The sequence below is a fragment of the Pithys albifrons genome, chromosome 11 (genome assembly GCF_047495875.1).
Source record: "Pithys albifrons albifrons isolate INPA30051 chromosome 11, PitAlb_v1, whole genome shotgun sequence".
Classification (NCBI taxonomy): Eukaryota; Metazoa; Chordata; class Aves; order Passeriformes; family Thamnophilidae; genus Pithys; species Pithys albifrons.
In genome coordinates this window covers 11,241,656-11,257,971 of record NC_092468.1, presented here as the reverse complement: position 1 = coordinate 11,257,971, position 16,316 = coordinate 11,241,656, and the positions used below count along the sequence as shown (strand labels likewise).

The 16,316-nt window shown below is 40.4% G+C and overlaps 1 protein-coding gene across 6 annotated transcripts in view; it reads left to right on the top strand.

Annotated features, from left to right (window-relative positions):
• TRIP12 (thyroid hormone receptor interactor 12) overlaps nucleotides 1-16,316 on the top strand; it is a 79,696-nt gene that overhangs the window by 29,164 nt on the left and 34,216 nt on the right. For 4 of the 6 annotated variants that reach the window (XM_071566854.1, XM_071566858.1, XM_071566857.1 and 1 more), the window contains exons 3-4: nucleotides 6,326-6,451; nucleotides 7,423-8,219. In XM_071566854.1, coding sequence (XP_071422955.1) covers nucleotides 6,326-6,451; nucleotides 7,423-8,219 — 923 coding nt within the window. The remainder of the gene's footprint in view (nucleotides 1-6,325; nucleotides 6,452-7,422; nucleotides 8,220-16,316) is intronic. The other 2 variants (XM_071566860.1, XM_071566859.1) reach the window with 1 other exon arrangement.

Genomic DNA, 16,316 nt, shown 5'->3' with positions numbered 1-16,316 from the left:
GTGGGACTGGTGTGTTTGAGTTGTGCTGCTGAGCAGTGTGTGGGAGGGTCCAGAGCTCACTGCTTGATGTGTCATTGTTACACCTTGCTGTACTCCAGTCGTACACACTGCTCTGGCTGCTGTATGGAAAAAAATACCTAAACAAAAAGCAAAACAACTTTTCTTAAGGATTTTTTTTGGGATGCCTGAGAAAATTTATTTCCAGCCTTTTTTGCATTTGTCATCTGTAAAGTGAAACTCTTCAGTTTCAGCTGTAAAATCACTTAAGATAGAATAAACAAACTGTGGAAAGACAGTTTCAATAATACAGTCATATTGTGCAAATAGCTGTGAACTTGGGATGCATCTGTATTAGTATTTTAGTTGGAGCTGGGAATGTTCTTTTGAAACAAGTCAGTCATCCTCACCTGCTGTGCTTTGGCTAACATCATTGAACTGGAATCTTTTTGGGTGAAACTGAACTGAAAGTTGTGCTCTGTGAGAGCAGTTCCTGCCTTCTGGTCACTTGTGGGTGTAATCTGGTCTGCTTTGAAGTGGAAACAATTGAAATGCAGAGATGGTGGACGTTGATCCTTAATGGCAACTCTCTTGCTTTATAGAGTTGCTTCTCTTGATCTGTACTCCTTGTTAACATATTTATATGCAACAGTGTGAGATTTTATTTGGCCCCTTTATTAGATCCACGTGTTTCTTAAAAAACCCCAACAGCAGGCCAATACACAAAGATGAAAAATGTCCAAATCTCACACAAAACAGAAAAACGAGTATTGGAGAGTGAATTAGGCAGTAATGTGAGTCTGAAGTGGGTTGTTGCTTCATGCCTAAAATTAGCCACAAATTTTGTAAGCAAACTTAAGGGCCACACCTTCTGAAGTGTTGGAGGTTACTTCACTTTGGTCAGAGATATGCAATCATAGCCCTTCGAGCAAGGACAAGTTTTGTTACTGTCTCAACTTGTGTACTTGATTGCACTTCTGTTTTGTATAAATAGCTTTCTAAATGCTGGAAATGCAACAGCTTTTTTCTTAAAGCTTTCTTGTGGCTGAACTGCCTGTATTTTCAAAATACAAATTAAGTGACAAAAACTTGGAGTTTCTGCAGTTTGGTACTCATAATTTCAGGCTTAGATGTGAAGTCCAATAATCAAAGGTAAGTGATTGGTAGTGTGGCCAGATGGCCTTGTAATAGTCCTAGAGTTGTCTCAATCTGTTTTATGCTCTGACTGGAGCGAATGTGATAGACTTAAATTGAGAGAGGTGTTACAAAGGAGAGGCAGGAGAGTGATAATCCTGCCAGATTGAAGTGCTAATGTGTGTCCTGTAGTCTTTGATACTCTTACAGGTTAAAGGTCTCTTGTTGAAACTTTGTCAGTTAAAACTGCTCAGTTTGCTGAGCAGTTACTGTTCACTTGCATAAAGACTGGAAATTCCAAACTTGTTTTCGGGCTTTGTAAATGCAGAATCTCCCTCCTGTGACATCTAATATTTACAGATTTGTTGCTTCCAGGTTAAACCACGCAAACCCTTTTGTCTCTAGACTCCGGCTTACTTCATGTCACTTTAACATCGATACTTGGAGTCAAAATAGGCAGAGGGAGCCTGTGATGGTTTTCTCCTGGAGGTTTGCAAGCAGTTTCACACTTAGTGCAGTAACTCGATAGGAGCTTTGAGTGTTTGATTTTTAGAGATGCATTTGTTTGGAAATACAATGATACTTGGCTCACAGACAGGGTAGAAAGATAGATGCTGTTTATTTTCAGTTTGTGCTGCCACAATGACGTGTGCTTTTCACTAAAAGAAGAAAGGGTTGTGTGTTTAAGAAGAGATATATAAACTGGTGAACTGGTGGTGTGTCATTCCTCCCTTGTGTGCACATAACCAAACTGGCCTTGGCCAAGTTGGAATAATGTGATTCTTCACTTTCTGTTGTCAGTGGTGATGTTGAAATAACTTTGTGCTTTGGATGACTTTCAGCTCTTGTAGCTACTGTAGTTTTTATTGGCTTTACTACTGGTTTGAAAAGTATTTGGTGTTACTCTGCTATGTAGAATTACTGTTACGAAGCATCTTCATGACTGTATAGCACGGGCTCTTGCCTGAAGTATCTCTTCCAGCACTTTCCAGTGAAGGATGAGTCTTTGCAGATTTGTAAGGAAGCAGTAATGATACAGAAGTTTCACTTTGCAGCAGTAAACCAAAGAGGAGTGGGAAGCAGATGCCCTAATGAGGGCTTTCTTTTCATAGGGGCTGGAGGAGGGAGTGGAAGGTACTTACTGGCACTTCCTTAACTGTGTGCCTACATTGTTGGCGTGTGTGTTGAAGAATTGTGCCCTTGTGGCTTAGTTCCCAGTGATGCCATAGCATTTACTTGGAGTGGGAGCAATTTGGAAGTGGTTTTGTGAGGCACACAATGAGTTCTTTTCTGGAAGTGGTGCCGTTGACTGTTCTTTCAGTTTGAGCGATGTTTCTCTGTACTGGCGTGGAGTGATGGAAGTAGTCCCGTACACTGGAACTCTTTACTAGTGCTGCAAAATTATTAGTATTTTCCTAGTGGCATTAAATGGCAGTGGTGCTTATTGTCTTTTAACCTGCGTATTGTTGGTCTTATGAAATCTTTAAGAACAGCAGTATTTAGGTAGGACATCAATTTGACATAAATGACTGCTGTGCTGTTGAGTTATATATGAAAGTAGGATACCTCATAAGCATATTTTAATGTTTTTTGAAATACAATATATACATGCTCTTGTGTAATTGAGATTGAAGGCTAAGTGATAAATGAAATCCTTGCTGGCTGCATGTAGGTTGTTGTTATAAGCACAGGGAATGCTTCTGTCAGTTGTCCAGCTTCTGTTCTGAACAGAGTTTGTTTCTGGACCAGTCTTAGTAACATGTTGCCAACTCTTAACAACTTACCTGAGACCCCACGAAATACTGAATTTAATGTTCACATTGGTGGGGAAGACAGGTGGAGTATTTCTGAGGAGAGAAAATAGATGTTTTTCCATAGCTGTTTTCATCTGTGCTATTGCTTTTTTTTTTTTAAATCTCATTTTTGACAGAAGTAAAAGAGAGGTTAGTTTTTGCAGACTTCATGTTTGGAAGCATTTAATAGCTCCCTCTCAGCTGCTGAGGAACACGACTTAGATGAAACACTTCGTTTATTAACTGACTTCAAAAGGTATTTTTTTTAATATGCACAGAGTAACGCTTTGAGAATGGGTTCTAGTTGGTTCTTTATTATGGTTTTGCTCAGGGGTGGCGTTTTTCACCTTACTGTTTATATAACACAGCATCTAAATGGAGGTAAATAGTGGTTTGCTTGTCAACTCTGTGTGTTTCTCTGAACTTGAGTGTCTGCCTGCGAATTAAAACGTGTATCAAAAGACAGCTTTGCCCAATTGAGTGAAGCTTTGGAGTAGTTTATGAAACTGTCTTGGAAGTTGGGGGAGAGGGGGGAGGGAAATAAAAAACCCTTAGAAAACAATGCTTGAAGGTGCAGCAAGAGCTCAGCCTTTCAGGATCTGCCCCTGAGAATGGAAATGGACAAACACAAGCTCACACATCCTTTCCTTACCATTTTTTGTAATTATTGAGGAACTTGGCCTTCTAAAATCCTTGTGGCTGAAATGTTGGTTTAAATGAAGATTCCTTAATGGTACATTAATGGAAGAAACTCAAGAGCTTTAATGGTGAGTTACAAGTGAAAAGCCTTGGATTTTGGACAAGAGTAGAGGTACCTGACAACCTTAAGAAGAGTCAGTGTTGCGGCTGCCCATGGATCTTTCTTGGTTGTTCTTCAAGTGTTGCTGTTTGTTTTGAGCTCTACAGGCTATTTATTATACCTTTGTAAGTTAATTTTTTTAAGGAGACCTTAAGCTGTCACAACTTTAGTATAAATTGGGGCAATAGTACTTGTTAGTTGGTGTGGTTACAGTTCTTTTGCCTTAATCCTGCAGTGTCTCCAAGTTGTCAGTCTTCTTGCTGTTGTATAAACCTTACAGAAGGGGAGGTAATGTCGTGTTCCCTTTAACTGACATGCTCCTGCATGCACAGTTGGTACTGTCTTCTGAACTTTTTCTTTGCAACACATGCAAGGTGAAGGATTAAACTTGAAGTGAGAAGTTAGAGCACAGTAGGTCTTTAAATATAAAAAAAATTCCCCATCAGTTGCGAACTGCCTATTTGTTGTATTTCTAGAGTGACCTTTCTGCTTGGAGTGTTTTTACTGATAGTTTCATGGGTAAAGAAGTAAATGCAGATAGTCTGCATGAAGACTGTTCATGGTCCCAGGAGATGGTTGTAGCTTAATTAATCCACATAAATTAGATAGATATGAAACTGTATTTGTGAAACTTGTAAGACTCTGAAGGGTTTAAAGGTGAAAGGGGAGGAGCCTGAAACAAGTGGAAACTCCAGTTCATGTTTTGTATGTATTGCTTTAGCAATATTTTAGTTGAAAAGATCTTTAATTATTGTGTTCTGTGAAATATCTAAAGCAAAACAAAAAAGGGAAAATAACTCTTTAAAATACACTTCAGAGTAAATGAACCCTGATCAGTTTAGCTTACATAAAAAATGAGATTTCTGCCAAGTGTAAATTATGTAATAACGTCTGTTACTCCCATAATAAAAACATTTCAAGGGGAAAATTAAATTTCACGCCTTAATCTTTTGTTGGGAAAAGAAAAATCCAAACACTCAGGATTAGCTGAAAGGTTCCCAAGTTTACCTTGATGGGGTTTGCTGTTGTAACCTAGAGGTCTAACTATTTTGTTTCACTTCTTTTGATAGTAAAAGTTATTTCTTACAATATGATAAATAAAAACAAATTTCTGGAGTATGGAGAAGATGCTGTTAATTTAATCTTTTCAAACTCTTGTGCTCTTACAAAGATGAGCACGTGGTTATCATCGGCATGGTTAGACTTGGTACTTGTTTTCTGTGGAGGTTTAAGTTTGTGTTGAAGTCCTGAAGAGGAGGGTGAAGTTTTCTGGTCAGTGCTAGACTTCCCTTTGCCTTTGCTATTGGGATTCTAGCATTTGGTTGGAAAAACCTGTTAGAAAACTTGTGGAACTCTTACCACTTCCACTCAGTGTATTGGCCTAAACTGTGGTGTTTTGGGGTCATGGGTTGGAGCAGGACACTTAAATTGGTGTTCTTCCCTTTCTGCTTTAGCATTCCAAGATTTTTGCAGAGCTCACCTCAAAGGACTAGGTAGCTTAGGTTAATGATGTACAAACATAAAACCAGTAGTTCTTCAACTTTGAAATGTGGCTTCTTTCAGCATAATACTGGACTGGTTTGAGGTTTCATAAAGGTTAGTGGTGCTTATATAGGTAGGATTTGTGTGGTGGAGTTTTCCTGGTGACAGCTGAGTCAAAAGTGTGTTCTGTCCAGGGAAGAGCAAGTGAGATGTCTCTTGCCGTAGGAATTATTTATATCGTCCTGTTCTAAATGCTGATGAGCTCTTCTCTGAGTCTTGCAGATGATAATTCTGAGTGGGTTTGAAAGTAATGTGGAATATGTGAAGATGTAACATAAGTCTTAAGTTTTTTCCATGGTGTTATCTTTGTCCTTCAGTCAGAGCTCACACAATCAACCATTTTTTTCATGCAGCTAAAGCTGCTTGGAGGCCTCTTGTAGCAGATCTGTGTGAAACTCATTTCAATCTCTGACGTCACAGGTTTCCTGTCTCATCTGACTGCCTTTACTGCTGGCATGTCTTTCTTCATTCCTCTGACTTCAGGTGTTACCACACAGCTTTGTCCTCTGAACTGATGGATCTGCAGCCAGAAAATAACTGTTAGGGTTGAGCTTTCCTGCCAGGTGGAACTGGCTGCATTCCTATTCTGAGCACTTGATTTTTTAAACTGAAGAACAAAGATAAAAATTCCTATCTGTATAAAGACTTAATGCATGTAATCTTGAGGTAGGTGAGTGTAACTATTTTTGAGAAGAGATCTTTGACAGGTTGTCCAGTCATGTGCCTTACTGTGCTAGCTTAATGCTTTGGTGAATAATTCAGTAACCTTGCAGATCAGAAAAATCTGAATTTATCTGCACAGCTCGGGTGTGAGATGTTGTATTCACTTAAAATGACTAAATAATTGTGTGCCCTGCAAAACAGTTACTAGTAGTGATTTGTAACTGCACCAGGTGATTCTTTTGAAATGCTGCCGTAGTAATGGGAGCTGATATGGAAGGGTTTGTAGCTGTAAATGAATATTTGTAAATGGCCTGAAAATAAACAATAATTCCACCTACAGGTCTGTATCTGTACCTTGGAATCCTGATAGCTTTCTGTTTTGACTTTCTGCTGACAGGTCACATTTAGGGCAGGCAAAACATAAGGCACATAGCCCTCCTGAGAGTAGAAAATCTATTTCAAAGACACCCAAAGTGCAGTCTAATACTACTTCTGAGCAGTCCAAGGGACACTTTTCTAAAAGGTAATTGCACTTCATATTCATATGTTAACCCATGTTATCTGCGCTTACTGTGTATAATATACTGAGTTATACAGAATTCTTATAAAAGTATGACTAATAGATTTTTAACTAATCTAGGTATTGCATTCACTGGATATATTTCAGTGTTTCAAACTATGTTTCTGTTTTGTTTTTCTAATTCACCAACTAAGAGCATTCCATCAGTGATGGGGAGGAAACGATTTCTGCATAACTAGTCCTGGAATACTTGCAAGGTCTTTCTCCCATTCTTCTGCTTCATGTTGGGGGAAGATTGCCCAAGGAGTTTGGAGCAATGTCCAATATGAATTGAAACATGCAATAATCTAAAGTATGCCTGTGTTCAGAGTAATCATCTTGGTATTGCTTTGTCTGCTCTTCATATGCTTCTGCTGTATACACACTGGAACAGTTTTCTATCATGTAGAAGGGAATTTTGCCATTTCTGTGTGTGATTCACTACCTCAGTTTCAAGATTGAGGTGGAACTATCCTTTCATTAAGAGCCTTTCTTGAACTGGAATCCAGTTATGACTAGTTATGCATTACTGAACACTCCTTACTCTCTTGTGGAACTTACATTCTCAAACATTCAGATAATACCTTCATGGCTTGACTTTTTTTTGTTCATTTGTTTTTAATCAGTTTGATGTATCAATATATATCTAAAAGTAAACTCTGTTCAAGTTCTCATAACTTCCTCTATAGCAGGCAGTGTACTGTGCTTTTATTTTGCAATTTATTTAGTTTTTATGCTAGCAAATATGTGCAGTATGATTGTTCTCATACAAGCATGTTGTGGGTTTTTTGTTTGTTTCAATGTAAACTTAACAGTGTTTCCTACATGCAGTTTCCTTTATTACTTGAGAATGATGACATTTATCATGCAAAACTGTTACAACTGTGAGGTTCTCTTGAGTCCAACACTAATGCTGTTCATGCTTACTTCTGCAGAGGCTGTAGTTCATCTGCTGTTTTAATACCACAACAAGAAGATCCAGAGAGAGTCAACACTTCAGAAAAGCAAAAAACGGGGCAAGTGCCTAGGAAAGACAATTCTCGAGGACTTAAACGCAGTGCTAGTCCAGATTACAGGACCAATTCTCCTAGCTCTGCTAAAAAACCCAAAGCACTTCAGCACACTGAAACTTCCTCAGAAACCAACAAGCCACATACCAAGTCTAAGAGAAGACACTCAGACCAAGAACAGCCGAAGTCCACACAATTGCCATCAACAAGCAAGGCTCACACCAGAAAGGGTGGAGCTGCTGGGAGTTCCCGAAGTCAGAAAAGGAAAAGGACAGAGAATCTGTCTTGTATAAAGAGTGGGTCATCAGTTGAATCAACTGGCACTGAAGAGAAGTCAGCAAAAGTCTCCAAGCTGGCTTCAAAATCGGTGACCTCAGCCAAAGCTGGGTGTAGCACCATCACCGATTCTTCTTCTTCAGCTTCCACCTCCTCCTCCTCTTCTGCTGTTGCCTCTGCTTCTTCTACTGTTCCTCAGGGTGCTAGAGTGAAACAGGGAAAGGACCAGAGTAAGGCTCGACGTTCCCGTTCTGCATCCAGCCCCAGTCCAAGAAGGAGTAGCAGGGACAAAGAACCGAGTAAAACCGGCGGCTCTTCAAAGTTTGACTGGGCTGCTCGATTCAGCCCCAAAGTTAGTCTGCCTAAAACAAAACTGTCTCTGCCAGGCTCTTCCAAGTCGGAGACATCAAAACCTGGACCTTCAGGACTACAGGCTAAGCTAGCAAGTAAGTTGTTCTTTTGTGGAAGAATAAACACATATGTTTTAAAATCAAGTCTTCTAAACAAATGCTTCTGTTTTCAAGCTCCTTGGAATCTTCCTAGAAAAATTAACTTTTAGTGTGCTCTGTGAGTTTTTAAGTAAAGCTGTGACTGAAACAATTTACAGCTGATTCTAGTGCAGTCAGTGTTCTGGAAATTTAAGTTCCTTCTCTTGTCTTTCATATTGATTTTAAAAATAAAATATATGCAAAATAATTGGGTGTTGTGGTGGGGACATACACATTATAAAACACTTTTGATTATATTCCTCTTGTCAGATTTTTTCCCCTCATTTTCTTAAGCCTTCTGTCCCAGAGTGGGAAAGATAACTGCTGAAAAACAAGTATATCATGTGTGATTTCTTCTTTCAGACCTACTGTACACATTCTTTCTTGTTGTGAGACTCTCTGATGTTAGTTTAACAACAGTAATCTTGTAAACTTAAGGTGACTGACATCCCTAGAACCAGGTACACTGTCTTCTCAGTTCTTACAGTGTGTGTCTTCTTTTTGGTGCTGAATGTGAATAGCAGGTGCCATTCTTGGGCCTGGTCAGTAAGAAATACAGGCTATTTCCAAGCAGAGCAGCTGTTTGCCTAGTGTGTAGGTATGCTTGTAGCTCTGTTGTCCTAAACAGATTTTCTTTTAAATGCATTATGCTGCCTTTGTGTACTGAATGATTTACTTACAGCATGTACTCTGTAAAATGTGATGCAAAGAGTTGGATTGGTAAGTTTGCTTACTCCTGTTCCTTTACAAAGGAGCTGTGTGTGTGAGCTCAGACACTGCTGTGCACGGGCACAAGCAGCCTGTCCCAGCTGGGGCACATCTGTACCCAACACTAATGTAGGAAATGGGTGGCATGAGCAACAGCAACTGGATGTTTTCCTGTATAATCAACACAGGTCAATTAAATCTAACAGGTATGTTTTGGATAACCTGCATGACTAGTGTATTGGTTCTGGAATGAACTAACCTAATGGATCAAGAATGGCACTGGGGAAAGAGAGGAGTTATGTGCTTTAAGTGTTTGTGGTTTTGTTTGGGTTTTTTTCTACCTGCTTTATGGTTCAAGAGTGAATGATGATGAATTCCAGAATCAAAACTCTGAATTTGCACAGGGTGGAATGAGGAGGAAGGAAGTGAGTGGGAGCCAGGCAACACTGGGAATGACCAACAAGTTCTTAGCAGAGTCAGGGCAACTTTGTAGTGATGGAAGAAAAGCAACAGGGAGGAGAAAGAATTTTTCTCCAGGTGAACAACAAGAAGGTGAAGGCAGAGAGTAATTCATGTGATGTTACAAAACTTTAGCAAGGGGCAAGAAGGGGCAGATGGTACAGTGTGAGGGTCTGTTCAGTAGTTTGAAAAACAGCTTTGAGAATATGAGCCTGAGCTGTCCACAAAACCTGTACTGAGAAAACCAGTTTGACTTAACTTTAGCTCTTCCATGACCTGAAAATTATCTTTTCAAAAAAATAAATTGCAGTTCAACCAGGACAGTCAAGTATATGTGACAAAAGCAAGTTGGTGTGGACTGTAGGGGTGTGTATGTAAGTAAAAAATGTCACTGGTAAGGGGCACAAAGCACAATGACATGTTTCTAGGTGCAGTAGAGGATCAGGTTTTCTATAGCAGCATCCCACTTTGAGAGAGGGGAGAAGTACTGACAGGTGATCCTAGGAAGTCTAAAATGTCTAATGCCTCTTTATTTGACCATCATTTACAGCAAAACTTAGTCCAATAGATATAACTGATCACTGAATATCAGTAAGAGTTCAACCTATAAAAAGTGTTAAACTGTGGTATTTTCAAATAGTCTCAGCCTTTAAAAGAGGTCTTTGACAACAGATTGAAGTGAACTTGGAGTCAATAGGAAGGTTGTTAGCTTAGCCTTTAAAAAAAAAAAGCTTGTGTGATACATAGCTTCAAAATACTGTCATGAATTTGAAGTATTTTGAGAAAATACACATTTTGGATAATGCTGAGAAGTGTCATGAAAATATGAAGACAATAAACCACCAGGGTGGGTTTTTCAGAAAGAATGGGTAAGTTCAAATTTATTTTCCGTAGCAGGGTAGTAGCCTTAGAGGATGAGGGAGCAGAAGTAGGTGATGTCTCACAAAAATATTAACACCCTAGAGCTTTCTAAAGCAGTAAGGCAAACAGTGGTCGTGGTGAAATTGAGGTGTACACCCTTCTGCCTGGAAACATGTCCTTAGAAGTCATAATAATCTTGTATAGAAAGTTTAAACTGAGTAGGCTTGTATAGGTGTATATGATGAAACACATGCTTGGAGAAGTTTGAACTGGGGCTTACAGAACTAGTGGGAGATAAGAAAAAAGCCAAACATTGTAGAAATTAAAAGGTGAGGTTTTCCAGGCTAACATGAGGTCATAAAATGGTTTGAGTTGAAAAAGAACTTTAAGGTCATCTCGTTCCAAGCCCCTGCCACAGGCAGGGCCACCTTCAGGTTGCTCAAAGCTCCATCTGCTCAGGCATGTCTATACAAATGCAATGCTGTTCTCTCCTGGGTGTTGCAGTTCAGGAAGTACAAGAAGAATTATTAGAGGTTTGATCTTTGAAGGAAAAACAAGAGGTGGTCTGGCTTACTCTGCTGAAGAGAAGAGTGAGGAGGAACATGGTTGCTGTCTTTGCAGGAGCTTTTCACTTACTGAAGAATACTCTGAGGTGTCTTGTCCAGTCCTCACTGGATAATTAATAGATGTTAAATCCAGCCAAGATGACTTTCAGAGTGTTAAGCTACACAGCAGTTCTCTGTAACTGAGCAGTGACATCACTGAATAACAACTATACTATATGTTAGAATAATAAAAACAGGCTAGACTAAAGTTTTTCGCATTTATTTGAGTAACTGCGTATTTCTTCATGGGGGGGAGGGGGGCAAAAGAGGGAGAAAAGAAGTTTCTCATTTTGCTGTCTTGATTTGACTATTTTCACATCCCTTTTGATCCATATATATTGTAAGGGCTTTTTAAATGTTGCAAAATGGGTCATCTTACTGCTTATATAATAATATAAAAACAAGCTTAATTATGTTTCCATTATTAGGAAAATCTTTGCTGTCCTATGTGTGATGTCTTGTGGCCCTTAAGTAGGAAAAAGCTGGAAACAGTGGCTGAGGGCAGTGTAACTTAGTGTAGCTGTCCCTGCCTGAGGAATCTCTGTCTAATTCCTTTGGATCTGAGTGGCTGGAGAGGATTTTGGGATACACTGAGAAGCCACATGAACATTAACATGGAGTGTGAATGGTCTATGACTCCTGGCTTTGAGGGGCTTGACAGAGGCGAAGGAGAAAGTGTATGAAAACAGCTCTGAATGAGGTTATTGGGACTGTGGGGGCAGTGCTGGCTTTGGGTGGTGGTTGTTAGAGCCTTGGGATTGTGGGCTGGGGGTTGAGGAAGTCAGATGGCTGACTTGGTGATACTTGCTTTGGTTGTGGTGATGGGCTGTGTGGGGCTGTAAGCAAGAGCTGGGGGTGTCTGGGTTGGTACAGAGGGAGGGCAGTAGTGGAGTATTGGAATGACAGGAGGCTCTTACCTCCCCTGCCACAGTTCTTTCACCCTGTCTCAGTAACTGAGGAGAGCAGGCCAGCAGAGGCTAAACTTCCAGTCTTAACAAGTAAATCTCTCCTGATTACCTTTCTGAACTGCAAATAAATGGTTTTCTGGGTTGTGAACTGTGTAAGTTTGACTAACTTTGTTTTGACTTGGGTAATATGCTCAGACTTAAAATTTAAGTGATCACAGTACAGCTGCATTCAGAACTTGTTTCTTGACACAAAAAAATTATGCCTTTAAAAAAAAGTGCTGACCGTTAAACACACTTAAATGTGAAGTTGTTAAGACTTTTTGGTTTGATTTCTGTTAGGCTGTGCTATTTCAGGTTTAGCCTGTTTGAGTCTATTTTCCTTCTGACTCATAAACATGAGTGTTTGGCATGCAAATAGGATGATGTCAGGGCATAAGCAATATATGTCTGCCATAACAAGGCCTGTGCTTCTGCTTTAATTCTGAAGTTTGCTTCTGAAGTTCTGGCAGGTGCTGAATGTGAACTGCTTGTACCTAATTTTCTTTTGGTTTATTCAAAGTCCATCTCTGTTTGTAGCTTTTACTAGCTCTTTAAAACAGATCTGATGACTTCCTTGGCTGAGGGACTTGGGTTAGAGATCATTTAGGTAAACCTCACACCCACAAATCTGTGGGCCTTGATGGGATGCACCTGCAGGTGCTGAGAGAGCTGGCAGATGTTACTGCTGAGCCACTCTCCATCATTGAAAGGTCATGGAGAACAGCAGAGATGCCTGAGGACTGGAGGAAAGCCACTGTCATTTCAGCCTTCAAAAAGGACAAGAAGGAGGACCCAGGAAACCACAGTCTGGTCACCCTCACCTCTGTCCCTGAAAAGATGATGGAACAGCTCATCCTGAATGTCATCTCTAAGCATGGGAAATAAAAGGTTATCAGTAGTAGTCAACATGGATTCATCAAAGGGAAATAATGCTTCCCCAGTGTGATAGTCTTGTGTGATGGAATGGCTGGCTGGGTAGATGAGGGGAGGGCAGGGGGTGTCGTCTGCCTTGACTTGAGCAAGGCTTTTGATGCTGTCTCCCATAGCACCCTCAGGAAGTGTGGGTAAGATGAGTACAGGGAACTGGACTGAGAAGTGACTGAATGGGTGAGTTCAGAGGGTTGTGATCAGCGACACAATGTCCAGTTGGAGGCCTGTAGCTTATGGTGTTCCCCTGAGGTCAGTCCTGTTCTACTTGTTCATCAGTGACCTGGATAGAGTGGCAGAATGCACCCTCAAGTTTGAAGGTACGAACGTGGGAGGAGTGGCTGATGCTGCAGAAGGCTGTGTTGCCATTGAATGAAACCTGGAGGTGTGGGTGGAGAGAAACAGAATGACGTTCAACAAAGGCAAGTGTGGGTACTGCAGCAGGGGAGGTATAACCCCATGTACCAGTGACCTGCTGGAAAGCAGCTGTGCAGAGAAGGACCTGGGGGTCCTGGTGGTCAGTAAGCTGTCCATGAGACAGCAGTGTTGTGCCCTTGTGGCCAAGATGATCAGGGCACTGAAGCATCTCATGAGGAAAGACTGAGAGCTGCACCTGTTTAGCCTGGAGAGATGACTTCTAAATACATACAAATACTTTTAAGAGAGAGTGTCAAGGGAATGGGGCCAGACGCTTGTCAGTGCTGACCAGTGACAGGACAAGGGACAGAGAACACAAAGTGAACATAGGAAGTTCCATCTGAATATGAGGAGAAACTTTACTTTGAGGGTGACAGCACTAGAACAGGCTGCCCAGAGAGACTGTGGAGTCTACTGCACCTGAACAGGACCCTGTGCAGGCTGCTCTAGGTGAACCTGCTCTGTCAGGGGTGTTGGACTGGATGATCTCCAGAGCTCCCTTCCAGCCCCAACCTTTCTGTAATTCTGTGATGGTAGCTCTCCATGTTACAGAAATAGTGCTGAATAAACAACTCCAGAGATGAACATGAAACCTGTTCCTCTGAAAGCTCTTCCTGTTTGTTTGTGGCAGTGTGACTGGTGCTTTCCTTCATCAGGCAGTCACAGGGCATCTCTAATTGCATTTTCCTGAATGCTGGTTATGCCCCATTGCCAGTGAAGCCTTGCAACTTGAAGCCTTCCACAACTAAAGATGCAGGACTAAGTTTTGATTGGGAAGCTGTGTTGGCCATCCCAAATTTTGATGACAGTGCAAATGAAAGGAAGAAGCTTCTGTACGAAGAAAGTAACAGTCTTACATTTACAGTTTTGGGAAGACTCAAAGAATTTGCAAAAGATGCAGGTGGTAAAATTGACTTAAGCCTTCATAAACAACAGATTTAAGAGCAAAGACTGGCATTGAACAGCAGGAAGAGAACACACTGAGAAGTCTTTCTTTGCTTCCTTTTTAGCCTTTGAAATTAATAGTGCCCTAATAGATGCATCAGAGGTAGAGAAGTAAAGACCTGGGGAAAATAAGCATGCACAAAGATCTGACAAGTTCAACATTCTCTCCTGAGCAGCAGGAGAAAATGTGCTCAACTCTTCTGAGTGCTCAGAATGTGATGTATTATGCAGCTCACCCACCAAATGGTAACTGGATAACTTTACCTTCTCTGCAGTTGAGGTGATTACTGAGGTAATTCAATTTAAAGTGATGGCTCAGCTAATTTAATGCATCTTACAGAAAAGGATTACCCATTTTGTAGCTTCTTTACCCTACTGTGGTGTCTGCTCATCTGACCCTTGTCAAACAAGCTTGGGCTGCCAAACTGGCAGAATAGTAAAGAAGAAAGTGTGTGCTAGGTGTGCACTTTGTACACCTTGGAACTGATTTGGGACAATAAGACATGAGTCAGTGTGCCATACTGTTAAATAGCAGTGAGCTCTGCTGCTTTGTGAAACCTTGTTCCTTAGCACAAGTGCTGTTTGGTGTGGAAGTCAGTCTGAGGTCAGGTGCAGTGAAGGTCTCATTGAGAGCCCATTACTAGGCTGATACAAATATACCTAATGTTAAGGTCTGACTACTTGAAAATAACTACCCACAGATGTGGAGTAGCAAATAGTGTGCTAATATAAAGGATGAAAATGTGTGTTTTTTCCAGTGAACTCTGTAACAAGATATTGTATTCTAAATATAAAGCAAAAGCACACTCAGAATATCCCCATAGTGTTACAGATTCTGAGTAGCCTGCTCTTCCATATGTGTTCTATATGGAAGAGTTACATCTCTGCATCAGAGGGGTAAGCGTTTTTCACCTGGGGAGAAGTGCAGTGCTATACCTAGTCCCAGTTAAAGTATGCCCTTTCTAGTGTGAAATGCAACCAGCTCTGAGGGAAGTTTTGTTGTCTTTGCACTTCTCTTACTTGAGAAACTTAGCTATGGCAGGGGTCCTGCTGCAGCTGCTTCAAATGATTTTAGTCTTCTATCTCTGACACACTTCTCTTTCTCCTGTGAACCCTTCACAAGTGTCTTACTTTCATGTATGTAGGGTTGGAGTCCTTGTGTATTTCTGCTGTAGCTACTTCATTTTTTATTTCAAAGCATGTGCAGTAAAATTACCACTGCTGCCTATTTGGAAAAAGTTGTATTTTGTTCTGTATGTGCAGACCATCTGAAAATTCATGTGTCTGGCCTGATTGAGTTCAGTGCTTGGTGACTTTTAAATATAGAACTCTATTGTTTTCTTAAGGTTGCCAGATTTCCGGAGTTGGTAAGCCAAGTGTGTGGCAAATATGTGAAATCAGGTTAACCTTTGTCTGCATGGAACTTAACTGTACATATTGTTGTGTTCCTGGGTCAGACACTGTAGTGTTTGAACAGATACTCTATGGAGCAGGTCAGTCATAGCTTTTCAGATCTCTTTGCTTTTTTCCATTAAATATCTAGTCAGAAGCTGCATAGTTATTTCATCCCTCAGTGTATTCCTGAAATGTTTTAGGATTAAGGAAATAGTCAGGAACCAGTTTGATAAGTACTGAACTCAAACACATTGTGTGTTTAAATGTGTTTTGTTTCTGCTTTGTTGCCAGAAGAGGGAGCAGTGATTTAACTTACTCATCTTTTCAAAATTATATACATCTGTTCTTGTAATATATCTCTGTTATAAGATTCTCTTTTATATACTGATTTATTGTAAAGGTAGGAGGGCCAGATAAATATTTTTCATTTTGACATTAAAATTATCAGTTTTCTGGTTTGGAAACTGCTATGAGTTATTTCAGCTTGATAATGAGCTTACTGGGGATCATCTGAGAATGTTGTGTTACATTGGAGTTTTTTGTGTGTACAAGATTTACCTGTTTTTGTGGTTGGATGTCATCAGAACAATGGTTTTGTAACCTAGAACAAATTAGTATCAGTGCAAATACTTGCAAATTAAAAACTTGAGAACTCCATTTCCAAATATGAGAATATACTTGATTATTTGCATCAAAGAAAGGCCTTATGACAGCAAGAGGGGCTGATGGGGTGCAGCTGAAATAGGAACACAAATAAGGCAAATAACAGATCTCAGCACTGGCAGTGCTTG